Source organism: Choloepus didactylus, chromosome 10, assembly GCF_015220235.1.
Source record: "Choloepus didactylus isolate mChoDid1 chromosome 10, mChoDid1.pri, whole genome shotgun sequence".
NCBI lineage: Eukaryota > Metazoa > Chordata > Mammalia > Pilosa > Megalonychidae > Choloepus > Choloepus didactylus.
The window spans coordinates 102,450,686-102,477,700 of NC_051316.1; the positions used below are offsets into that span (position 1 = coordinate 102,450,686).

The 27,015-nt window shown below is 36.8% G+C and overlaps 2 protein-coding genes across 2 annotated transcripts in view; one reads left to right on the plus strand and one right to left on the minus strand.

The window, feature by feature from the left end:
- Positions 1 to 27,015, plus strand: part of MEGF9 (multiple EGF like domains 9) — a 131,412-nt gene that overhangs the window by 41,861 nt on the left and 62,536 nt on the right. The window contains exon 2 of the mRNA XM_037851314.1: positions 4,333 to 4,540. Coding sequence (XP_037707242.1) covers positions 4,333 to 4,540 — 208 coding nt within the window. The remainder of the gene's footprint in view (positions 1 to 4,332; positions 4,541 to 27,015) is intronic.
- Positions 21,459 to 21,972, minus strand: LOC119545611 (prothymosin alpha). Its single transcript, XM_037851315.1, has one exon. It carries the CDS (start codon positions 21,849 to 21,851, stop codon positions 21,519 to 21,521), a length of 333 nt encoding a protein of 110 aa, XP_037707243.1. The 5' UTR covers positions 21,852 to 21,972; the 3' UTR covers positions 21,459 to 21,518.

Consider the following 27,015-nt stretch of genomic DNA (forward strand, 5'->3'; position numbering starts at 1 on the left):
ATTTGTAGGGCATGCATATACATAATGTATGGAGCTTGGTGTGCTTACACTACCCTCTTATTCTCTATCTAGATGATCCACAATTTGGATTTTATATGACAGGACACTAATTCCGTTTCTCAGACAGTGTCCAAAACTGCCATGGTAAACCCATTCCCAGGCATTTACATATTGTCCACAGTGTGTACCAAAACTGTGGGCTCTGAATTGCATTTATGTTATTTTACTTGGTGTTCCGGTTTGCTAATGCTACCATTATGCAAAATACCAGAAATGGATTCGCTTTTATAAAGGGGGTTTATTCCATTACAAATTTATAGTCTGAGGACCATGAAAATGTCCAAATTAAGGCATCAACACAAGTATACTTTCACCAATGGAATACCAGTAGCATCTGGAAAACCTGTTAGCTGGGAAAGCACATTGGCTGGTGTCTGCTGATACCAGGTTGTGTTCCAGCTCCTCTCTCAGCTCCTGTACATTCTTCAAAATGTTGCTCTTGGGGCGTTGTTTCCACTCTTAGCTTCTCCGGAGTAAAGCATCAGTCAGCAAAAGTCTGCTTTCAGTGGCTGTCTCCAAAATAACTCTCTTGGCTGCGGCACGAAGCTCCTTCTGTCTGAGCTCTTATAGGGCTCTAGTGATTTAATTAAGACCCATGCTGAATGAGCAGGGCCACACCTCCATGGAATTAATCTTATCAAAGGTATTACCCAGAGTTGGGTGGGTCATATCTCCATGGAAACAACCTAATCCAAAGACTCCGACTTAATGAACACTAATACATCTGCCCCCACAAGATCGCATCAAATAACATGGTGTTTTGGGGGACATAATACATCCAAACTGGCACACTTGGTATCCTTTTCTTCCAACTATTGTATTAATTGTATTAATTATTGCAGTGGTTCAAACTTCAAACCCCTTCCAGTTTATGTGTTGAGGGTCATATGTATTATTCTTATGCCTTGTTTACAAAGGAGAAAATTAAGGCACAAATCGGTTAAGTAACTTGCCTAAGGTCATGAAGTTAGTAAGTGAGAAAGCAGAATTTAAATCTTAGCTCTCTGACTCTACAGTCCATGCTCATAACTGCTAAACTTTACTGCCTCTTCAAATTAGTGTCAAATGAGAGTGATAGGGAGAAGATGTTATGGATTCACAGAAGGGACAATAGAGTTAGAGGTTATGTAGTAGTGAGTTTCACCTAGATTTTGAAATATGGGATAGGTTTGAATAGAGAGGAGAAAGCATTCTAAGGAGCACAGAGTGAGCATAGTATCAGAGATAGGACTAAAAAGATGTTCAGGGAATAATGAAGAGGTTGGATTGATTTTATAAAATACTAGTAACGAATGAAGTTGGTTAGCACTGAAAGTTTATCCTTTAGAACTTTGCCAAAAAAAAAAAAAAATTGAGTGTTTTTGTCCCAGGGTTCTTAGATTAATTGAGTTCTTTAAAGAAAAATACAACACTGCTTGTCTCATTAACTGGCGACACTGGGATTCAGTTTTCAGATGGAAGTACATTAGTAAGGAAATAATAGAATAAAATTCTTAGCCTTTATTATAGGGTTTTTTAGTCTTTTCCTTTTTCTTGAGCTAGTTCTGCCCATACCAGCACGATTTAGTTAATTTAACTTGTGATGAAATTAGATGTATGCTGAAATTCTGCCAGATTTTGGAAGAAAAATGTTGTTCTAAGCATTCTGTTCATTTTTGGTGGAGTGAAGATCTTGCCATGAAGTTGGCGTTGGCAGGTTTACAGACCACTAAACATGGCTTCGCTCTTTACAAAAACCACACATGCACATACCCGGAAAGTAGAAATAATGTGAAAACATGTAACTCTGTCAAAGAAATGTCATGCTTACGTAGCCTAGTAAAAATAAGAACCTTAATTGTTATGAGAAGCTGATTCCTTTCCTAGGCTCAGGGATGAAGAAATTTGTACTCTCCTTTGGGTTTTGTAACTAATTCACCATCCAGTCTTGAAATATATGTAAAATAAACAAATCCCCCTCTGGCATATATTTATTTGTTTGTCATATTCACAACTTAGAAAAGGTGTGGAGAGCAGGGAGATAGGCTGACATCAAAATTTAGGAACTGCAGAAGAAGGGTGGGAGATACAGAGTTGGTATAGTTTGCTAAGTAGGAATTTATTTATGGAATTTGTTTTGACTTGTATGGACAGGTTATTTGTAATTACATTAGAATTTTGAGATTAGAATAGAGAAGCAAATGTTGTTATACCTTTTCTATGTAAGACTCTGGGTTTGCAGTTACCTAGTAACTTCTTTTATATCATCAGAAACAGCATTAAAGACTATGTAAGCTGAATTTGTATCAGTATAACATCATTTTATATAGTACCTTATCTATTCAGAAATATAATTTGTACCATATATTTCTCTGGGATCTTTAAGTATAGGCCCATAGCTATTTTAGAGGGGAGCTATTCCTAAAATATACACAGGGTTTTGTTTTATTTGCAGTTGGTTTAAACTACATGTTTTTGCCCATGTTTACGAAGTCCTATGATAAGATATCAAATTATGTTGAAAATGTTTTCCTCTTGATAAAATGAATAGAAATGGTAGCAAAAAACAAATCCTAGCTGACCATTAAATGTGATTTTGAATTAAAAGGCTAAAACTAAGGGCTTCTAAGTATTTTTGTCAAAAATATGTTTGAAATTATGTAAAGGAAATGGTTATTATCAAAGTCTTAATTTGGGAAAGAGACCCAAATCATGATTGGTTTTAAACCACTAGTTAGGATAAACTTGTAAACTTTCTTGTCTGGGCTTTATTGTTCATCATTCCCTAACCTTTAAATTTCAGTTCTCCTTTATTTTTTTCTAGAACAGAATGTGTTATCTTATGATTCCAGTTATAGCACAAACTTGTGTGACCTTGTGTAGGTTACCACAGTTATCTGAGCCTTTATGCTTTTGTTGTTGTACAATGGGATTATTTATTATTTAACATGTTGTCATTTCCAACATGTCAGAGACTCTCACTGCTATGTAAATAAACATGGGTCCTGCCTTTTGGAGCTTCCAATCCCACAAAACTAATATAATATAAAGACCCACACACTGAATTGTGGGGTAAGAGAGATAGGAGATGAAGAGTACTGGAAAGGAAATTGAGAGTGCTAGCTGTGAAATTACTAATCACTTAGTTTTATGTACTTTTCTGTGTATATTTCCCAATTTAAGTAAACTAAGCAGGATAGAAAGTAAATTGAACTAGAATTAATTTGATCTATCCTTACAAAGTTGTCATGAAAATTTATGAAGAAAAATAAAATAGTATTCTTTTTATTAAGAAGGCATTAAGGTTTATTTGACAGCACCCCCCTGAGGAGCTGGGGCAAAATGTAGAAATGTTGGGCATCCCCACCTAGGTTATTGTTGAAATTCTCACAAACATTGAGGACTGACAATTTGGTGTGCTGAGCCCTTGATTGGGGCTTGCCCTTATGAAGCTTGTTGCTGCAAGGGAGAGGCTAAGCCTTCTTATGGTTGTGCCTAAGAGTCTCCCCCAGAGTGCCTCTTTGTTGCTCAGATGTGGCCCTCTCTCTCTAGCTAAGCCAACTCGGCAGGTGAATTCACTGCCCTGCCCCGCCCCCCCACCTGGGATCTGACTCCCAGGGGTGTAAATCTCCCTGGCAACGCAGGATATGACTCCTGGGGATGAGCCTGGACATCATGGGATTGAGAACATCTTCTTGACCAAAAGGGGGAAGTGAAATGAAACAAAATTAAGTTTCAGTGGCTGAGAGATTTCAAACGGAGTCGAGAGGTCACTCTGGAGGGCATTCTTATTCACTATATAGATATCCCTTTTTAGGTTTTGGTATATTGGGATAGCTAGAAGTAAATACCTGAAACTATCAAACTTGCAACCCTGTAGCTGTGATTCTTGAAGATGATTGTATAACTGTAGCTGACATGGGGTGACACTGTGATTATGAAAACCTTGTGGCTCACACTCCCTTTATTAAGTGTGTGGATGTATGAATAGGAAAATGGGGACAAAAACTAAAAGAAAAATAGGGTGGGATGGGGGGGATGATTTGGGTGTTCTTTTTTACTTTTATTTTTTATTCTTATTTTTATTCTTTCTTCTGTAAGACAAATGTTAAAAAATTGTTTGGGTGATGAATGCACAACTATATGATGGTACTGTGAACAGTTGATTGTACACCATGGATGATTGTATGGTATGTGAATATAGCTCAATATAATTGAATTTTAAAAATACTAAAAAAAGAAGAAGGCATTAAGGCTTACTTAATAATGTTTCTTTCCTTCTTTCCTTTGCAGAATATGTATGTAACTGCTCTGTAGTTGGAAGCCTGGATGTGAATCGCTGCAACCAAACCACAGGGCAGTGTGAGTGTCAGCCAGGTTATCAGGGTCTTCACTGCGAAACCTGCAAGGATGGTTTTTACCTGAATCACACTTACGGCTCTGGGCTCTGTCTGCCATGTAACTGTAGTCCACATGGAGCGCTTAGCTTACTTTGCAACAGGTAAGCAGCAGAGAGTGGGGGTAAAGTTAATTTTATTTTAACAAGGAGAAGTCTGATTTAAATAAGAGGGAGGTGGGGCATAGATTTACAAGATTTTGTATACTTTTATTCTCTCACTTTGAATGTTATATATCTTATGTATACATATATCAGGATTAAAAAGCTTCTAATTTTCTGATTTAACTCTTTGAAAACACCTGGGCCACCAATGTTTCTTTGTGATGGTTTCTCTAAATTTCATGGAAAAAATTATTGAGGAACCAACCTGCTTTTTGGAAGTGCTGTGTTCTTCATTTGTTTATTAACATACCATTGCAGTTTCAGGAAACTTGTTATTTGGTTTATTTTTTTCTCTGATCAGTATTCTAGATCTATTTCTTTGGACATCTGAAGCTTAAACTTGGTAATATCAGAGTTTCTTTGACTAGTGGTAAACGGACTTGTTTTACTCAATTTAGCAGGACATTTTGGGGGCCAAAATTAGATTAAGCAGGAATTATCTGGAAATTACCTTTAACATTGTATGTTATTTGGAGGTGACTTAATCTAGTTGAGCAGTACCCTGTAATCTGAGGATTTGCCTTCTAGTACATTGAAAATAATTATTCTTTGACCTTGTATGAAGCACTTAGCTTTTTGTAGACTCCAAGTCAAAAAGCTGAGGAACCAGTTATATAAAGAAAAGAACACAAACTTTAGAGTCAATCTAAGATCTGCTGCCAAGTAAGAGCGTTGCTCCTCAGGCAAGTCGTTTCATTTCTTTGAGCCTCACTTTTTTCTCACATTTGTTGTGAAGGTTAAATTAGTTAATAGTAAAATGCCTAGCACATATCACTCAGAAAATTCTGTTTGGCTATTATTTCAAAGGGATATTGTTGGCTTAAATAAGGGGATGTTTTTAAGTACTTTTAGTTCTTTGTTGTAAAAGGTGCTTTGTACTTCATTTTTGGCAATAGATAATTTGGATGCTTTATAAATCATATTGTGCTAGAAGGCTTTAAAATATAGAAAGGAATTTTATTAAAAAGTTTATAATTTCAAATTCAACAATAATCAATGTTTAAGATGCTTGGTATTTAAAAATATTTATCTTAATCCTCACAAGAACTCCTTATAGTTGGTTTACTAAGTCACAAAGATAGTAATAGAAGAGAAGAATTCTAAATTAGGTCTTCTGATTCCAAGTCCAATGTCCTTACCACCACATCACATGGTTTCTATAATGAGAAAACTTAATCATCCTGTTCTTTGAGGTTGAGAATATAGTAGTTGCTTACTTTTGCTCTCTCCACTCCCTGCAAAACATGCCCATATGGGTTGTATTCAGAAGTTTCACATTCCTTACCATTTTAAAGGATAAGATATGGAAAAGTTTGTTTATTCTAGAATATCATGGATTGTCCACTACTTCCTTTAGAACAAGATTCCACAAACACATTTGCCTTAGTGTACTTCTGGAGAGACAGAAAAGTGTTTACTGGTAGGCCAGCTGTCTTATTAGAGGAAAAAAGAAATATGATAAAGATATAAAGAAAGAGTTTTAGAAGCTGGAGAAGAGGGAAAAACAATACTACTAATATTTATGTAATACCTTAGTGTTTTCAGAGTTCTTTTGCAAATTATCTCTGATATACCTTTCCTGGGCAGTTAATGCCTTAAGTGATGTATGCAGAAACACTATCCTGAAAATAGGTAGTAACAAAAAGTAGTGAATATACACTCAAGTAGGAATCTAAAGGTTTAGGGCAGGAGTCTTCAAAATAAGGGCCCATGAGCTAAATCCAGTCCACTGCCTGTTTTTATAAATAAAGTTTTATTGGCGTATAGCCATACCTACTTGTTTACATATTGTCTTTGGCTGCTTTTGTGCTACAGTGGTAGAGTTGAAATAGGGACTGTATGGTCTCCAAGCTTAAAGGCCACTTATTTTCTGGCCTTTTAAGAAAAAATTTGCCAACTTTTGGTTTAGGGTTCTAATCTAGGTTGAAAGTTACATTGCTAGGTATCCATGTAACTTTGGACAAGTCACTTTACTACTTTAGGAATTTTACTTTTCATTTGCTGGGTGGACACCATAATCATGGTCTGTCTCTCTCCTTCCTAGAGTTGTTTTGTTGTAAGGATCAAGCAAGATGATGCATGTGTAAGCTTTTGTAAGCTATAATTGCTAGAAAACTAATTAAAAATAATAATAGAAACCATTTATTGAACATTTACTATATGCTAGGGCACTGTGCTAACTGCTTTATCTGTATTATTTCATTTGATCTTCAACAAAACTCCTTTGAGGAGAGCACTGTTATTTTCTACATTGAATGTGAGAACTCTGATGTTTAGGGAATATAGTTAACTTGCCCAAGTTTATACAGTAAAGCTCTTTTTCAATCCAGTTGAACAAATGTAATATGCAAGCAGAATCTACAGAATGACTCTTCAATTGATGTTTCTCCTAGTAGAAAGCCTCTCTTGGTAGTTAACACCCAAATATCCTAGAATGCATTTATCTCTTAATTCAATGTGTTATGGCTGATGATTACATAAGAGAAATTGTATTTACGTCCAAGAAACTCAATGAAACCACATACAACATTTTAAACAAAATAATATGCGTGAATTCTTGTTTTATACTCCAAATATAATTGGTAGAATATCAGAATCATTTGTAGACAGTTTGAAAAGTGTACCAAATGTCAGCAAAACTGATGTGCTATATGTGCATATAAAGCAGCTGTTAAAAACCATAGTAATTGCTTTTGATCAGGAATTGATGTTTTAAGCATTTTATGTCCTACATTGGAGTTTGTTACTTATGTTTGAGTTACTCTTTAGAAAATTGGTGTTTTGGGGTTGACATGTAATGAATTGTAATGTACTTAAAGTATTGGAAAATAGGTTCTTTGTTCCTTTGTAGGCTTTTAAAATAGGTAACATATGATTTTATATTACCCGCAAAAAGTCAGAGTGCATTGATTGCTCAATTCCTTTACCATTTTCTAACTGAAATCTGGAAGGACCTTGCTGCTTCTGCAGTTCTTACAAGTAAGGGCTGTTTTCTCTCTCATACCCCTCTGGGCCTGCAGTTGAAATAGGTATTTTCCTTGCACCTCATTGCCACTTCCAAATTGTTCTCCTTCCATCATTCCTAAACAGCCCCGTATTGAAGCTTGCAGAAGCAGACTATGCTGTTACACCTCCTTATTGCTGTTCCCACTCCTGGGCACTACCCCTTACCTCCATGCATGGCTTCCTGGTGTTTCTCTGACTTTATACCAGTCATAATTCTGTGTGATTTCAGTATCTGTAGTTGGTCCTAACAGTACTTTGGCCTCTAAGTTCTTTGATCTCTCTTCTAATAAGTTTTCCTCCACTCTTCTTCCAATATTTATTTCTTTTACTTTCCCCTATTTCTTAATTGTCTTCAGCCTCAAGATAGGCATATTAAGTTTTCAAGATAAGTTTGTAACTATTTTCTGTGGATTACTGCAGAGTAATATTTAAAACTTCTAAAAACTCAAAAAAATTTCGGAATGTCAGGCAATTTGTCAGAATAAGCATTGCATCATGAAAGACCTTTAAAAGTGGGTACTTAGAGGAAGTCATTAGGAGGAAGGCATGGGAATTCTAAAGCTGCATAGCTGTAAGCACTGCATTTCTTACTACCAGAAAGAAAGTTAGATTGACATGAGACTAGAGTAGCAGAAATGGGAAGTTATAGGTCTTTGTGCTTTGGCATTAATATATAGGTGAACTATGAGGAAACACCTCTGTATTTTGCTCTGCTATAAAGTATACATAGATGGATTTAGGGAAAAAAGAAATTGTGAGCAAGTAGTATGATGTGTGGTAGAAAGACAGTGGAATCTGAAATTAGTAGCCATAGGTTCCATTCTTGGTTTAGCTATTTCCTAATTATGTGACCTTGATTTAGATATTTGATCTCTCTGAACCTCAGTGTTTTCGTTTGGAAAATATGATTAATATAGCTAACATGAAGGATTTTTGTGAGAATTAAATTACATGTGCATGTATACATGTATGTGTATCTGTAAGTGTGGGTATTTGTGTCTGTTTACATTGTGCTGGCACATAGATTAGGCTCGATACCTTTCTAGGAGTTGAATCTGTTAAGAAAAAAAGTGAGGAATATGATTGGTGACTTACTAACGAGGAGGTTTTAGTCAGCCAGACTTGGATATAAGTAGGTATTGGGGTAATTGTTTTTGTTGGTAGGCAGAAGAAGAAATTGTTTGTTATACCAGGAAGGAAAACTTTAACTTATTATTCTCTATTTTCATTAAAAATCTTTTATACCTTTTAAAATTGGTTATTCTGTATTTTAGAATAATAATAATAGCTAACATTAATTGAATACTTATTGTGTGCTAGGCATTATCCTAGGTCCTTTTACATGTATTAATTCATTTAATTCTTACAGCAAACATATGAAGTAGGCATTATTATTATTATTATTTGCATATGAAAAAAATTGCAAGTTAGGTAACATGCCTAACTTATTAGAGAACAGCTAGTAAGTAAAAGAGTTGGGATGGGAGACACTTCAGGGCTTTGTTCCCAACAGAAGCTTTGAACAACAAGCAGGAACTGGCAGAAACATCTCTCTCAAAGGTCCAGAAAACAGTTAAAGGATTGCAATAACAGGCTGAGCACTGAATCAAGAAAAAGACCACTTTAAAGCAGTAAGATCTTGTGGCACCCTGGCTAGGTCCTCCCCCACCCCTCTCTTGCTCCTTGTGGAGCCAACCAGGGCTCCCAGTGCAGATCCCTGGTCTCAATTCTGGAGGGAACAGATTAACCCTCATGCACATACTGGGAGCATGTATATCTGGCCCAATATGTCTGGTGATAGCCTGAGGAATTCACCATCCCAGAACATGACCTGATTTAGAAGGCAGTTCACAGAGCTCTCCTACAGAATGCTGTGACAGAGTAGCAAGTGACTGCCTGGGGCAAAGGATATAGAATGCAATGCCTAAGACTTCGAAGAAACTATTTCCTAGGGAAGAGAGGACATTCATATCCATGTAAATGGGGGAATTCCTAGGGCCACATGTGCATGCCCCAGAGAACACTTGGCAAAGGTCAGTCTGCAAAGACTGAGAAAGGTGTTTTCTTTTTCTCCTCCTCCTCCTCCTTCCTCCTTCTTCCTCTTCCTTCTTCCTCCTTCTCCTTCTCCTTCTTCTTTTTTTTTTGTTAGTTCCTAGCATTTAGGGACAGCTCTGTCATAACACTAGTTGGATACAAGCTTAAGGAACAGATGTCTCAGAATCTAAATTCCAGTGAAAACACAGTAAAATATGAAAATGTCCAGGTTTCAACAAATAATTACAAAACATACAAAGAAACAGGAAGCAATGGCCCAGGCAAAGGAGAAGATTAAAGCATTAAAAACCATCAGTGAGGAGGACTAGACCTAGGACATGATGGATAAAGACTTTTAAAAAATGGTCAAGCGCTAAAGAAAAATATAGACAAAGAACTAAAGGGAATCAGGAAAACAATATATGAGTACAAAGAGAATGGTAATAGAGATGGAAATTATGAAAAGGAACCAAACACAGCTGAAGACCACAGTAGCAGGAATTAAAAATTCCTTAGGAAGGTTCAATAGCAAATTGGATCTGGAAGAAGAAAGAATCAGAGAACTTGAAGATAAGACAATTAAAATCATTCTGTCTGAGGAGCAGAAAGTAAAAAGAATGAAGAAAAGTGAACAGAACCTGAGAAACCTTTGGGACACCATCAAGTATACCAATATACACATTGTGGAAGTCGCAGAAGGAAAAGACAGAAAGGGTCAAAGAGAATATTTAAAAAATAATGGCTGAAAACTTCACCAATTTAAGGAAAAACATGAATGTACACATCTAAGATGCTTGATAAACTCCAAACAGGATAAACCTGGATAGGCCCACACTGTGGCATATTATAATCAAACTGTTGAATGTCAAAGATAAAGAATTCTGAAAGCTGCAAGAGAGAATCAACGTGTCACTTACAAGGGAGCATCAGTAAGATTGTGTCATTTTCTTATTGGAAACATGGAAACAAGAAAGCAGTGCTATGACATATTTAAAGTGCTGAAAGCAAATACTTGCCAACCAAGAATTCTATATCTGGCAAAACTGTCTTGGAAAAATGAGGGGGAGATTAAGACATTTCAGATAAAAAAAAAAAAAAAAAAGCTGAGGGAGTTCATCACCACTAGACCAGCCTTACAAGAGTTGCCAACGAGAGTTCTGCAGGTTAAAAGGAAAGGATAGTAGACAATAGATTGGAGCAGCGTGAAGAAATAAAGATCTCCAGTGAGGGTAAAGGCATGGGTAAATGTAAATGCCAGTACTGTTGTATTTTTAGTTTGCAGCTCCACTTCTTATTTCCTACAAGATCTAAAAGGCAAATGCATAAAATGTAATGATAAATTAGTGGTTTGGACTTATAATGTATAAACATGTAATTTGTGTAATTTGGGACAGAGGGTTATAGGAACATTATTTGTGTATACTACTGAAGTTGGTACCAAAGCAAGTGAGACTGTTATAGATTTAGGATGTTAAATTTAAGCCCTGTGGTAACGACAAAGAAAATACCAGAGAATATGCAAGCTCATAGAAACAGAAATTAGAATACAGGTTGCCAGGGCCTGGAGGCAGGGGAAATGGGGAGTTAATTCTTAATGGCTATAGGGTTTCTGTTTGAGGAGATGAGAAAGTTTTAGTAATAGAAGGTGGTGAGGGTATCTCAATATTGTGAATGTGATTAATCCTACTTAGTGGTATGCTTGGGAGTGGTTGAAATGGGAAAGTTTATGTTGTATATATGTTCTCACAATTAAAAAAAAAAAAAAAAGCGAAAACAACCAAGGAGACAATGACAATTAAATGCAATACGTGATTGTGGATGAGATCTAACAATGGATGAGAAAAGGCTCACAGGGACATTATTGGGACATATGAAAAATTTGGAATGTAGATGGTAAGGTTTATATCAATGTTAAAGTTCTTGAACTTGATAACTGCACTTAAGGTGTTACATAAGGATATATCCTTAATCTTATGAAATGTACATAGCAATAATAAGTGTTCGAAGAGTATGATGTATACAACCCATCCTCAAGTGTTCAAAAAATGGGTTGATAAATACATAGACAGACAGACAGATGGACAAGTAGATGGATAGGTAGATAGATGTAGTGATAAATTGATGGAATGATATGGCAAATGTGTCAAATGTTAAAATTGGTAGATGTGGGTATCTGGAGGGGGGTGTAGGTGTGTGTTGGAGTTCTCTGTATGGGGTTTGTATTATTTTTGTAACTGTCCTGTAAGTTTGAAGTTACTTCAAAATAAAAAGTTTTAAAAAAGAAAAAAAAATAGAGTTGGGCTTGTAATATTTGCAATCTGGATCTAGAGTAGTACTCCTATCTTCTATGCTGATACAGCCTCTCTCAAACCCTCAGATATTGGGCAAAAAGAGTGAATATTTTAAGAAACTCAAATGCTATGCAACAGACTACCTACTGTTTTATAGGAATTTCTTTTAGTTTTCCTCCAGTAATAAGACCCTGACCCTGGTGTGATGTAGCTCATGCTATATAAATAACTCTTCTTGGTAAGAACTAATCCCAGTTTTTAGATTAGTAGAAATTGAAAACATCAGAGCATCAGCCTTCTAATGGAGAATTATAATATCTATTATATTGCTATCTGTGTTAGGCACTTTAAAATAAAAACAATATTGCTTTTGCTGTTATCAAGAAATTTTTTATCTATGTAAGACAAAAGGACACAAAACTACTAGAAGACAATACAAAATGGTTTATAAATAAATGCTAAATTTCTAAGTAGAGTAGTTTAGAGTAGGAAAAAAACAAGAGTAAGCTGAAGTAATAAGGGGAAGGTTTCTAGAGAGGTGGGAACTGAGATGTGCCTTACAGGTTACGATTGAGAAGGCAAAGAGAAGAAAAGAAGACCTTAGGAAAAAAAAATATTAAAATTCAAGTGAATTTCCTAAGACTATACAAGATGAGAAATCTGGTCTTCTAACACCTACTCAAATTCTCTTTTGTTTTGACCTCCCTGTTCTCTTTTTTCAAAGTAAATAAAAGCAGAAAAATGGTTTTAATTCTACCCTATAATGATTCTCTCCTACATTGAATGGCCGTTTCTCTGTTATTGCCTTATGCCCAGATATTTCAGTGGGAGTTGCCCCAGTGAGGGTAGAATTTGGCTGCAGGAGCCAGATGAGGGTTGAGCAGTGTCTTTGTGTGCAAACACAAAGTCCTTTATGTACTGACAGATGACCACCCTCTTCCATGCCATTGGTGTTCCAGCCTGTTTTATTGGGAAGGAGTTAACTTTTCCTTTTTCTTTTGGGACACATTCTAGTGTTTTCTTGATTTACATTTGGATATATGCTTAATAAATTAAGAGAAATCTAATGACATTTCATATCAGTAAGTAGTATGCCTAGTAATAGCCTGAATCTCATAACATAGCCCTTGAAATATTGTCAAGGCTGACTTTATATGTAGGCAATTATAAACTGATGTGAGATGTTTTTAATATATTCATAATAAGTTAGTGTACAAGGTGCATCATTTTAGACTGTTTCAGTAAGACAAAAAGAAAGTTTGGTAGTGATGTAATATCCTTTTTCATCAACTCTGTGGTTGTTGCTGTACAAACTATTTTGAAATACTACTTTGCATTTTTAAATATTGGAATGTGTCCTAGGACAGAGGGCAAAATATTACTTATGAAGTAAACTGATGCTGAAATAAATGTCAAATAGAAAGATGACAAACTATTCTAAGGTTCATATTCATGTAATAGGGCTCTGAAAATCATCTCTTGTGTAATACTCTGGAGTAACAAATGCTTGTGTAAACCCTTATTTATTACTTAGCCTATAATTGTGGAAGAAGAGAAAAAGTTATTTGATCCTTAGAAACAATTGAAAATTAAGGAAAGCTTAGTCACTGTATTTACTGATTGTTTCATTTAATGAATACATGGTATTTGCTGACTATATTGTAAAATGTGGATATAAAGATCAAAAATTTCCTTGTCCTTGATGAACTTATTGTCTAGTGGAAAGGTAGACATACAAACAAAATATGTGTATTCACAGACTTGACAAGATTTAGGCAGGTATTGAGAGAGGAAGTTACGTTTGAATTGAGATTTGAAGGATGAGTAGAAGTTTGCTTTGAAAGTCCAAACATCTGTAGCAGATTGCAAGTGATTTATTACTTCCAGAGACAAAGCTTGGTGTAGAAAGCATTGAAGGAAAGAAGGAAATGTCTATTTGTCTATTGTTGTATCTGCAACATCTGGAATAGGGCTTGGCACATAATTGACACTTGGTAAATTCTTGATAAATGAACAGAATGAATGAATGAAGAATAAACAAGGCCAGACCATGAAGGACCTTACATATGCCATGAAAATCAGCTTATCCATTGGAGAATATTGAGTAAGTGGTGACATTAGATTTGCTTGTTAGAAAAACCGCTCTGTTAGAACTCTAGTTGACACAGAGAGTAAGCTCATGCAAGGGGACTGGTGAGAAGGTTATTGTAACAACTCAAACAAAAGAAGTTACAGGCCTAATCTAGGGCATTGGCATTGATGCTGAAGAGAAGGGAACCAATGTAAGAAATGTTTGGAAGAAAAATCTACAGAACTAGATGGTTAATTGTATATATGGAGTAATGGAGAGTGAGAGATGTGAGTGAAGAGATATTCCAAAAACTAGATGAAGGATACTGGGAGATAAGCAAGCTGGAGGGAGATGACGATGATGTTAGGTTTCAACCATGTTGATCTTGAGGTGACTGTGGGACATTTAGGTAGAGATATCTGGTAATTTCATATACATTGTGTGCCAAACTCAAGAAATCTTTTTAATTAGCATATTCTTGTACTGTTTTATAGGAAAACAGAACAAAGTGTCACAGCTTTAATTTTAGTGAAAAGTAACTTTATTCTCTTTCCCAATTATTATTCGTGCAATCTCTAGTTTAAATGACACTCCACCCCCTTTTTTTAACACTTCAATATATTTTTCTTTGAAGGTGTAATTTTTAAAGGTAGCCATTCTTGGTTAAAAGACTTTATCCTATCATGGTTATTTGTTTAAATAAATGTTTTTACAGTGCCAAATGATTTGTCTTAGAAGATATTATAAGCACATTGCACCAAGAATCATGTTAAGTTTATGGCAAAACAAATTAGACTAAAATTTGAATGTTAATAAACAACCAGACAGGGGCTTGTACAGAAGGAGGCACTGAGGAGATTGAGGATTAAATGCAAATAATCATATCTAACACAGTCTGGAAAGTTCTGTGTTTTCCATTGCTTTTCTGTCTTAAAGCCTCCATTCAATACAGGGAATAATCAGCCTTCCTAGTCTTCTAATCATTAATTAGATATCAGCTGTAGTCAAATGAATTAAAAAAAAAAACACACTTTTTTCCCAGCTTCTGGTGACCTTTGAGAACATTAATATGACATGTCCCAGTGAGTTGTTGTTGTTGATCAAAATATTACTTTCCCTAAAATATGTTACACACTCCTCTACTTGTTTCATTTTATTAGACCACTTTTAGGCCAGTTTGGAATTTTCTAATATTTTAAAAATATTTTAATGTTTTGTTATTGATAATATTAAAATATCATTTATTTTGCTTCTTCTGAAATGTTCCTCTTCCCTCAAATCTGTAGTTGTGTATATGCTAATGATATAAATAATTAAGTTCATATATTCAGTATTTAGTATCATATTTATTTATTCAACAAATTATGTACAGTGTACTTAATAGATCTTGTAGAAGATAAAAATAAATGACTGGTTCTCAAAAGGACCGTCATTAAGAAATGTAAGTAAATAGTTACAATACAAGGTAAAAATAGACCCATATAATAAAATAAAAAGATAAAATTCTAAGGGAATTAAGAAACTAGGAAATATCATTTATAGCTGGAAAGATCAGGGAAGATTTCATTGAGGAGGTAGTTTACCTTTTGAGCTCGGTTTTGAAGAAGGGATTAAGTCATACAGAAGTGAAAAAGGTGGGAAAGGATGTCACGGAACAGGAACCAGGAAGATTAACATCTCAGAGAGGGGTTTACACAGAATGTAAGGCAGAAGAGGAGTGGGGACAGAAGGAGGGGAATAATGACAAGACATGCTGGGGTCAGGTCACAGAGGGCCTTAATGGTCAGACAAATGATTTGGATTTTATTCACTAAGCAATTTTTAAGAGGGAGAAAGACCAGCACTGCATTCCAGCAGTGGTACCTAGGGTAGAAATAAGTAGGGGGAGATTAGAGGTAAAGTGAAAACTAGTGTGGACCAAAATTAGAGTAAAAATAGTGAGCATGGAAAGAATAATTTTGAAAATAGAGTGGATAGGATGTCATTTGTTTCAACAAAGTAATCTTGATTGGGAAAGAGAATAGTGATGCCCCATGATAGTAGAGTTTCTGTGCATAGTTCTCCAGAAAGTTTATGATTTTTGCATGAATTACATACACACAAATCTAAAGGTATTTTTTATTTCTATCCTGACTTTAAGGATTTGCTACGTCCAGGGTTTCTTCTAAACTCACATTCTCCCTATGTTTACCATTCTTCCTTTGTTGCAAGCTGCAGGAATTGAGGCTACTTTCCTATGCTCAATAGTTGCCACCACCCACTATATTTTGTGGGGATTTTTATTCACCCATACGCCTTGATGTTGAGTCTCAAACCTGTCCTCATACCCATACTTTTTTTGTGTTGCTAATGATAAACTCAAAGGCCCTTTACCTTTTAAAAGTTTTTAAAACTGTTAATCTTTATAGGGAGGTCTTTGGTAGCAAACATAATAGAAATTGAAAGCTTACATAACTAATAAACTTTTCCATAAATGGGTTTCAAATATAGTCATACCTCTTTTATTTTTCCAATTAATTTCTTGACCCTCATATGCCTCAAGAGCATCAAGTCCAGTACTCTCCTTTTGAGGCAATCCTTTCCCCAACAATTAATTACTGATCGTCCAATAATTCTAGGGGGTCAGTCCTCCTCTGATGCTAGGTCTAAAGTGAATATAGTTCTGACCAGTTCATTAATATTATTGTTTTTGCTGCTACATGGAGTTTCTGGGTTGAAGCCTGGTGCCTGAACAATCTGACAGATGATGATTGCCCTCTACTGTGATGATGCTTTTATTGGCTCAGATCCTTGCAAAGCGGCAATGATTCTTTGCGGAAGTACGATCCCCTTCCTTAGCAGCAAGTTCTTTCAAGGACCTCTAAATTTGGACTCCAGAGTTACAGATCTTAACAATCAGTTCCTTCAGTTTATATGTGCAGTCACATCCCAATGTGAAAGCCAGCCCCAAGAGTATTGGCTGAGAACATTTTCTAGAATCTTTCAACTAACAATCCCTGGGTCCCCCTCTCCTCCCAGGGTTGAGGCACCTTTCTATACCCCCTCAAAATACAGAAAGTCTTGCTGTACTCCTCTCTCAGGACAGTGGAGCCTGTTTGCTGTATGCTTTCATAACTAAGAACAACCTAAATTATTTCTGACACAGTAAGGGGGAATCTGCTTCAAGGTTATTTTCTTCCCCTGCCCAGATGGCAAAGCAATTGCAAACTTCTCTTGCTAAAGGAAAAAGAAACTAAAAATTTAATTTCTAGTTAAGCTTCTCTCTGATAGGGCGTTGTTCTATACGTAAAATGTTTAAAAACCTTATTAAGCATAGTGTTTTCTGTCTGTAGTTTGACTTCCCTCTATGATGAAAATACCATGCAACTTGGGAAATGCTGCTAGCATTATTACTATCAACATCCTCAGAATTAGCAGCATTAGGTAACACTTACTGAATGTTTATTATATACCAGGCTAAGTGCTTTATATATACTATAAGGATAAAATAACAACTAATTGAAGTGATATTATTCCTAGTGTTACATATGAAGAGACTGAGACTGAAGTAATTTGCCCCCAAACAGACAATTAGTAAGTGGCAGAAACAGACTCAAAACATCTGTCCAGCAACACTGCCTTTAGCAGGTCCCAGTGTTTATTAATTGAGTGACTGAACTTCTTATTTTCTAAATGTTGTGAAGCCTGATAACCATCTTTTAAGTTTAACTATCATACAGACAGATTCCTAGAATTAAATTATCATTCGAATGATCACAATAAAATCATCAGTAATAAATCACGTGGATATTATATACCCCCTAATGTGATGGGAAGGCACGTTACTTTTGTGATATTCTTGTCTACAATTCATAACCTCTTTCAAATCATGAAAAGAACATCAGACAAACCCAAACTGACGGATATTTTATGAAATAGCTGACCAGTACTCCCCCAAACTTCAGGGTCATGAAAGACAGGGAAAGACTGAAGAATGGTGAGATTGGAGGAACCTATGGAGACATGACTATTAATTGTAAGGTGGTATCCTAGATTAGATCCTGGACCATAAAAAGGACATTAATGGTCAAATTAGGGAAATCTGAAGTTTGTTGTTTATTGATAATATTATGCCAATATTAATTTCTCACTTTTATTAAATGTACTGTGGTTGTAGAAGAATTTAATATTAGGGGAAGTTGAGTAAATGGTATATGGGAACTCTCTGTATTATCTTTACAACTCTTCTTTAAATCTAATATTATTTCAAGATATAAAGTTAGGATTATTATTAGTCAAAGAGCTATGGATAATATTATTGTCTTATTATGAGGGCAAAGTTGGTCCTCATGATATTTCTTAGCCTCGAGTCTAGAAGAGGAATAGGACAAGGAAATAAACTTACTTTGCTGGCGTGAGGACCTGTCATTTTAGATGTGTCATACTGTGGTTAAAATATATAATCAAATTCATAACCTGTTTTAGTGTTTTTAATAATTTATTTAATAATCTTGGAATTTTTAAAAGAAGAGCATCTAATACATATGTTAGTAGATGTAGGCTGAAATAGAATGACTCTTATTTCCACAGAGAAGGCTTTGTCTTCCCCCCATGTCCCTTGAAAGAAAATTAAATCAGCATGACTTTTTCAATCTCAGCTAGATTTTTTCATAGCAAGAAATATGTTTCCTGGAGGTTGGAGAGAAATAAGGGACTGTTCAGTTTTTTTATCCCCCTGGATTTGATATCCACTCAAAGTATGTAAATTCGTCAATCCCAGAGAGAGATCTGGACTTGAACATTCTCTAGGTTTCCTATAAAAAGAGACATAAGTGCTTCAGTTATGATTATTTTTATATTCAAACATTAAAGTGTATAGGGCTAGAAAAATTATGAATTGTATTATTATGGTTCTATATAGATTAAATGAATTCTTTGGTATGAGATATTCCATGTGTTTAACAATTTGGGTTTTTCAAGCTTGCTCCTGTGCTTGCAAATTCAGCAGATTTCCAGGGAATATTAATAAATAATATCTGTAAAGTCATTTACAATTAATAGTACTCTTTTCTCCTGCACATTTTCTCATTTGATCCTAACAGTTACCCTGAGAGGTAGGTGAGGATGCTTAGCCACCAAATTACAGATGAGGAGTAATAATTGAAAAGGTTATATGATAAGCCCAAGCTTGGATAGCTATTAAGTACCAGAATGAGAAGAGTAAATTAAAGGTCTTCTGACACCATATGATTTGTCCTTTCCATTACATTTTACTCCCAAGGCATTCACTACTGGGTTAGTATATGCTCCTATGCTCGAGATCAAGAGTTTATAACCTAAGAGGAGGGAAACACAGGAAATGTAATGGTGAATATGTGCATTTTTCTGTAGAAAAGGTCGATTACATTCAATAGATTCTCAAAGAAATCTGAGACACCATCACGTTTCAGTTTTGTTCTAGATACTGTATAGGAAGGATACAGGCATGCTTCTCATCGTCCAAAGCAGTAATGAAAATCTGGCATATATTGTCAATAACAAAACACCTTACTTCTCTTCTACCAATTCTCAACACATATGCTATTAATATTTCATTAAGTTTTACTTTTGCTTGTCTTGATTTTTTTAAAAAGGTTTTTGAAGTGGAAAAACTGTCCAATACAACAGATACTATAGATATTTGAAGGAAAAGTTTTTCCAGGGGAATGTATTAGCTTTCTTGACTGAAGTGTTCACCAAAAGGAACTGCTTAATCCAGGAGAGATAGCAGCGGAGACCGACGGAAATTAACATTTAATGAACACCATTAAGCCTCTGTGCTTGAAGCTTTACACAAGCAACCTCTCTGACTTCTCAGAACAACTCAGCCACCTTGCTCTTAGAGGCTATAGATTTGTGCCCATGTCTATCTAACTCTAAGGCCTCTCCCACAGCACCCTGAAATAAAATTGGCAAGATTAAATATGGCAGTATGAATGTCTCAGTGTAAGCACAGGGATGGGTGTGGGTGAGTTTGAGTCATCAACCTAGGGACTGGCCTGTGGAGACATAAATCTACAATCAGATCAGAGCTACAGTGAAAATGAATGTTGCAAAGAAGGCAACCTGAAGTAATGAGAGTATATATGTAGCATCATTTGAGGGGAAATGTTAGGAATTAGGACATTATAAATTTCAAAGCTGAGTCCATAGTTTGAGATGTCAGAACATGACTTATGGAGGTTTAATTGGCAAGCATGTGACCTCTGGGAGATCTGAAAGCAAGTGCCATGGACCTATTCAATGGGGTGGGGAGGCAGGGCTTTGGGACCAGGAGCCAGACATCAAGAAACTGGGGACAATAGTTGTAATTCAGCCATTGATAATATAGGAGACTAAAGTCAAAGGAACCAGTAGCAAGTAGAACTTGAGGACAGTCCACTGAAATTGATTGCTTTAATTACTGTGTTAATTTCCTGTGTCAACTTGGCTACCTTGACTAACAACAATTACTTTCTTCTTAGGTCAAGATTGATAACAAATTAAGGGTTGAGCAGTAAACCCAGAGATGGGAATTAAACAGCTTTACCAGTCAGGGCCAGGGGTATAAAAAATAAAGAATCAAATAAGTACAGTGAAACTTTCCTAGTTAATCTAGTGCAGTGGTTCTCAAAGTATAGTCCTCAGACCAGTAGTATCAGCATAACCTGGGAACTGGTTAAAATACAAATTCTTAGGTCTAACACCAGATCTATAGAATCAGAAACTCAGGGAATAGGACCCATAGTCAGTGTTAAGCCCTTTATTTTTTTTTATTTTTTTATTTTTTTTGTTAGAACAACTCAGCAAAATAAAATTCCGGTTTATTGTTGGACAACATTGTTTCACACATACATCAAACAGGCCAAAAAAAAAAAAAAAAAAAAAAACCAAACAGCAACTTCATAGACAAAAAAAAAAAAAGGAAAAAAAGAAACCTTTATCTTTGGCCTTTTTAACCATCTCATACAAACCAACTACTTATAGTACAGCTAAGTACATACACAAAAAAAGTTACTGGAATGCTCGGAATAAGATTGTATTTTTTTGTTGTTTTTGCTTTTTTTACAAGGTTTTTTTTCTCCTTTGAGATTATAATGAACATGGTCACACCACAAGTAAAGTCAGAAGTAGGACAGAGAACGCTCCGAAGGCTGGTTTGGTCATCCGAGATCATTAAAAATGGCTGACCCCTAACAATATGTACAAAAATATAAAATGTAAATAAAAAATACAAACAAATTTTCCTTTTTAAAGTACTTTTAAGAAAAAAAGCAGGGCCTTGGAAGTTTTGGTTCTTTTTTCCTCCCCTGTTGCAAATTCACGTTGTGGTTTTGGTTGGGTGGTGGAGAGCGCGTGTCATCTGCGGGTGGCGCTGTTCGCGGTGGGTGGCGGGCGGCCTCTCTACTCGAAGGTGACCACGTTTAGATTCTGAGTCGGGAAGTGGAGGGTGAATAGGTCACGGCGGCCTTTTTTTTTTTTTTTTTTTTTTTAAGTTTAATGTTTCCTTTTTTGCTGTCTAGTCATCCTCATCGGTCTTCTGCTTCTTGGTGTCCACGTCATCATCCTCATCATCTTCAGCTGCCCGTTTGCCCGTAGCTGCCTCAGCCTCCTCATCTTCATCTCCATCCTCCTCCTCACCATCTCCTTCCTCCTCCTCCTCTTCTTCCTCCCCACCTTCTTCCTCTTCTTCATCTACCTCATTGTCAGCCTCCTGTTCCCCATTTTCTTCATTAGCGTTCCCATTAGCAGGTGCGTCTCTTCCGTTCTCTGCCTCCTCCACAACTTCCTTCTTCTCCTTTAAATCCTTGGTGGTGATTTCGGAGCTGGTATCCACGGCCGCGTCTGACATGGTGGGGCACGCCGGTGGTCCGATGTAACGGATTAAAAAAAAAGGGAGAGTTCGGAGACTGGCGATAAAGCTGCCGGTGTCCGCGGCGGCTGCGCGCACGGCGGAGGTGGCTGCGGCGAGCGGCGAGCCAGCCCGAGGAACAATGCAAAGATGGCTTTTCCGAGCAGCCAGTGGGGAGTGTTAAGCCCTTTAGATGGATGCTGATGTTTGAGAACCATTGATCTAGGAGACAGTATGTTGCCCCAAATACCAATGGTAACTTTTATGCAGAAGAAAATGAGAATTATTAAGAGTAGGTTTGTCGTAGGCATTCTGGCCTCTGTTCTTTGTTTATATGAGGATTATATAAGCTAAAGAAGCCCTTTCAGGAGGGTCATAGAAGAATACAGGAGTTAAGCAAAATAGATTTTTCTTTGAGGGCTAGTGCTTTTTTTTCTGTTTAGTCTGCAGAGGGCACTTATACTTTAAAGAACAAACCTAAGGGATTAAAGTCTTCCAAGGTTGGTTGGAATCCATGACTGGTCATCATAGACCAGTCATTAAATGTCTCATTTTTCTCACCTAGAATGAGTATCCTATTTCCAAGATCCTAAGAAGTTTATTTAAATGTGACATCAATTATCAAGATCAGGTGCATGAGAAATGTTAAATAAACTAAAATGAAAATAAATATTGCACTCAGGAGGCATCAGGAATTAAGAAAGCATTCATAGGTTTTGGAACCAGATTACACAATCATTTTTAAAATAAGTTTAAGTGCCTATCATGTGTCAGGCACTGTGCTAGGCACTGGGGACACAGCAGTGGAAAAAAACAGGTAGAAATTCCTTACTTCATAGAAGTGACATTCTAGATGGAGAGAAGGATAATAAACAAGAAAATAAAATATATAGTATGTTAGATAGGGAAGGGTGTAACAAGTTTAGATAATATGGCTAGCAAAGGCCTTGTTGAGAATATGACATTTGAGTAAAGGCCCAAAAGGGGTAAGGGAGCATGCCATGTGGATCCCCTGGGGAAGAGTGTTGCCAGTAGAGGGAACCGCAAGTGTAGAGTCCCTGATACAGGAATATGCCTGGCATATTTGAGCAACAGCAAGGACAGCGTGGCTGAAGTGGAATAAGTGGTGGTAGCAGGTAAAGCAAAGCTTTCTCTCTCTCTCTCTCTTTCTCTCTCTGGTTATATATATATATGTGTATATACACACACACACATGCAGAGATATTCAGAGTACTGTCCTTGAAACTTTTCCATACTTTAAAAAAATTATAAGAAATAGTTGGGGAAAAATAAAGCTATAGTCACAGAATGTATAATAATGTGGATGAACCTGGAGGATGTTATGTCGAGCAAAGTTAGCCAGAAACAAAAGGACAAATACTGTATGATCTCACTAATATGAACTAATATTAATGAGAAAGCTTTCAGAGTTAAAGCTGAGAACATAGGTTATCAGGAAATTTTCGGTAGAATTGGGCATTTGACGCTGATTGTATAGATCCAGAAATGGATAGCACAATACTTTGTGATGGTAGCACGATATTATAAGTACACTGAACAAAGATGGCTGTGAGTAAAGTTGAAAGAGGAGGGCTAGGGGCATGTATGACACCAGAAGGAAAGACAGATGATAAAAACTGGGACTGTATAGCTTAGTGAAACCTAGAGTGGTCAGTGATGGCTTCTAAATGTACAAATATAAAAATGTTTTTACCTGTGGGAGAACAAATGAATGTCAAGCTTGCAAGTTGTTGAAAAAGGGATGGTATTGGGGCAAAATATAATCAATGCAAACTGGAGTCTATGGTTAACAGTAACATTGCATTATGCTTCCATTAAATGTAACAAAGGCAATATACCAAACCTAAATGTCTGTAAGAGGGGGATATAAAGAAGGGGTATGGAATTCTTGGTAGTGGTATTGTTGTCTGACCTTATTATTGCATTGTATAATATTTTAATTTTTTTATCTTTTTTATTCTTTAAAATGTTTTTTGGAGTAAGGAATATGTTCAAGTGTTGATTGTGGTGATTAATGCACAATAATATGATGATACTGTGAACAAATGATTGCACACTATGGATGATTGTATGGTATGTGAATATATCTATAATATTGCAGGGAAAAATATAAACAGAGGGATACATGTGCTGGAGAAACCAGGGAGAGAGGGATGTACCTATTTACTGTTGATGGGGAAGTAGAATGGTGTAGCTTATCTGGAGGAAAGTATGGTTGTTCCATAAGAAGCTAAGTATGTGGGTGCCATAAGGTCCTGCAACCTTATTATGGGCTATATACTTGGAAGACCTGAGAGCAGAAACACAAATGGACATTTACACACTGGCATTGATGGTAGCAGTATTCACGATTTGCAATGGATGGAGGTGGCCTAAGGGTGCATCGGCTGATGAACTGAATGGTGAACTGTGGTGTACACATACAGTAGAATATTGAGCAACTGCAAGAAGGAATGAAGCTGTGAGACACACACCTAGGTGAATGGATCTTGAGGACAGCATTTTGAGTGAAGAATGCTAGAAATGAAAAGACAAACATCATAATGCCTCCTTAATATGGACTAACTATAATGTGTAAACTCTGAGAATTGAATCTTAGAGCACAGGTTATCAGGAGAATGCTTATTGTAATGGTCCCTAGATTGTAAGCTCTTACAGCAGTCACATCTATTCCTGAGTTGTAATGGTTATCTCCAAATTCTGAGATGCTGAGCTCTTTGTGTATAACCTGGTCAGTCTCTGGAACTTTGGGTATCTGTGTGACAGCTGAAACGCAGAGCTAGAGCTCAGCAGCTATGAATGTCAGTATTACCTCATACAACAACTGTTAAAAAAGCTAAAAAAGAGTTCAGACTACAATTAGAGATATAAATGAAGTGAATCTGGTTAGAACTAAGGCAAATCAGGCCTAGCACACTAAATAATTTTCTCTAGCACACTAAATAATATAACTTGTATGGTCAGTTTATTCAAACACCATAATTACATGGAACTTTGAATAGGAAGTGAGATCTGGAAGGTTTGTATAGGTTAGTGTGAAATCCGGATACATCCCAAAGTAATTTGGCAGAGAATAAAAATGTATTTGCAGGACCTCCCTGAGGAACTGGGGAAAAAATGTGGAAATGTTGGACTTCCCCACCTGGGTCGTTACTGATATTCTCACAAACATTGAGGACCACCAATTTAGTAGGCTGAGCCTTTGATCTTGGGGCTTGCCATTATGATGCTTGTTACTGCAAAGGAGATGCTAAGCCTACCTATAATTGTGCCCAAGAGTCTCCCCCAGAGAACCTCTTTGTTGCTCAGTTGTGGCCTCTCTCTCTAAGCCAGCTTGGCAGATGAACACACTGCCCTACCCCTTATGTGAGACATCACTCCCAGGGGTATAAATCTCCCTGGAAATGTGGGACATGACGCCTGGGGATGAGCCTGGACCCGGCATCATGGGATTGAGAAAATCTTCTTGACCAAAAGGGGGAAGTGAAATGAAACAAAATAAAGTTTCAGTGGCTGAGAGATTTGAAATGGAGTCGAGAGGTCACTCCAGAGGACATTCTTATACACTATATTAGATATTCCTTTTTAGTTTTTTGTGTATTGGAATAACTAGAAGGAAATACCTGGAACTGTCAAACTGCACCCCAGTAGCCTTGATTCATGAAGATGATTGTATAACTATATAGCTTACACTCTGTAACTATGGGATTGTGAAAACCTTATGGCTCACACTCCCTTTATCCAGTGTATGGACAGATGAGTAGAAAAATGGGGACAAAAACTAAATGAGAAATATGGTGGAAATCTGTTCCTGTTTGCTAATGCTGCCATTATGCAAATACCAGGAATGGATTGGCTTTTATAAAGGGAGTTTATTTGGTTACCAAGCTACAGTCTGAAGGCCATGAAAATGTCCATATTAAGGCATAACACAAGTATGCCTTCACCAAAGGAAGACCAAGAGCATCTGGAAACCTCTGTTAACTGGGAAGGCACATGGCTGGTGTCTCCTGATCCTGGGTTGTGTTCCAGCTTCTCTCTCAGCTCCTGTGCATTCTTCAAAATGTTGCTCTTGAGGCGTTTTGTCCTCTCTTAGCTTCTCCGAAACAAACCCTGGGCTAGCATAAGTCTGCTTTCAGCAGCCGTCTCCAAAATGTCTCTCTCAGTTGCTCTCCAAAATGTCACTCACAGCTTCTCTGTCTGCTCCTTCTGTCTATGAACTGTTTTATTGGACTCCAGTGATTTAATTAAGACCCACCCTGAATGGGTGGGATAACACCTCCATGGAAAGTATCTGTTCTGATTTGCTAATGCAGCCAGAATGCAGAACACCAGAAATGGATTGGCGTTTATAAAGGGGGTTTATTTGGTTACACAGTTACAGTCTTAAGGCCATAAAGTGTATCAAGAATTGGTTACCTTCACTGGAGGATGGCCAATGTGTCCAGAAAACCTCTGTTAGCTGGGAAGGCATGTGGCTGGCGTCTGCTCCAAAGTTCTGGTTTCAAAATGGCTTTCTCCCAAGACGTTCCTCTCTAAGCTGCAGTTCCTTAATGTGACTCTTAGTTGCTCTTGGGGTGTTTATCCTCTCTTAGCTTCTCCAGAGCAAGAGTCTGCTTTCAATGGTCATCTTCAAACTGTCTCTCATCTCCAACTACTCTCTTAGCTTCTGTGCAGTCTTCAAAGTGTCCCTCTTGGCTGTAGCTCCTCTTCAAAATGTCACTCTCAGCTGCACTTCAAAATGTCAGTCATAGCTGCACTGAGTTCCTTCTGTTTGTCAGCTCATTTATATGGCTCCAGTGATTTAATTTAGACCCACCCTGAATGGGTGGGGTAACACCTCCATGGAAATCATCCAGAGTCATCACCCACAGTTGGGTGGGGCGCATCTCCACAGAAACACTCAAAAAATTACAATCTAATCAACACTTATACATCTGCCCACACAAGATTACGTCAAAGGAAATGGCGTTTTGGGGGACATAATACATTCAAACCAGCACAGTATCCAATCAAACGTCTTGCCCACAGTTGATTGAGTCATATCTCCATGGAAACAGTCAATCAATAGGTTCAACCTAATCAACACTAATACGTCTGCCCGCACAAGATTGCATCAAAGAACATGGCATTTTGGGGGACA

Coding starts and splice junctions, on each gene's coding strand:
- LOC119545611 (XM_037851315.1), bottom strand. CDS start 21,851: ATGTCAGACGCGGCCGTGGATACCAGCTCCGAAATCACCACCAAGGAT.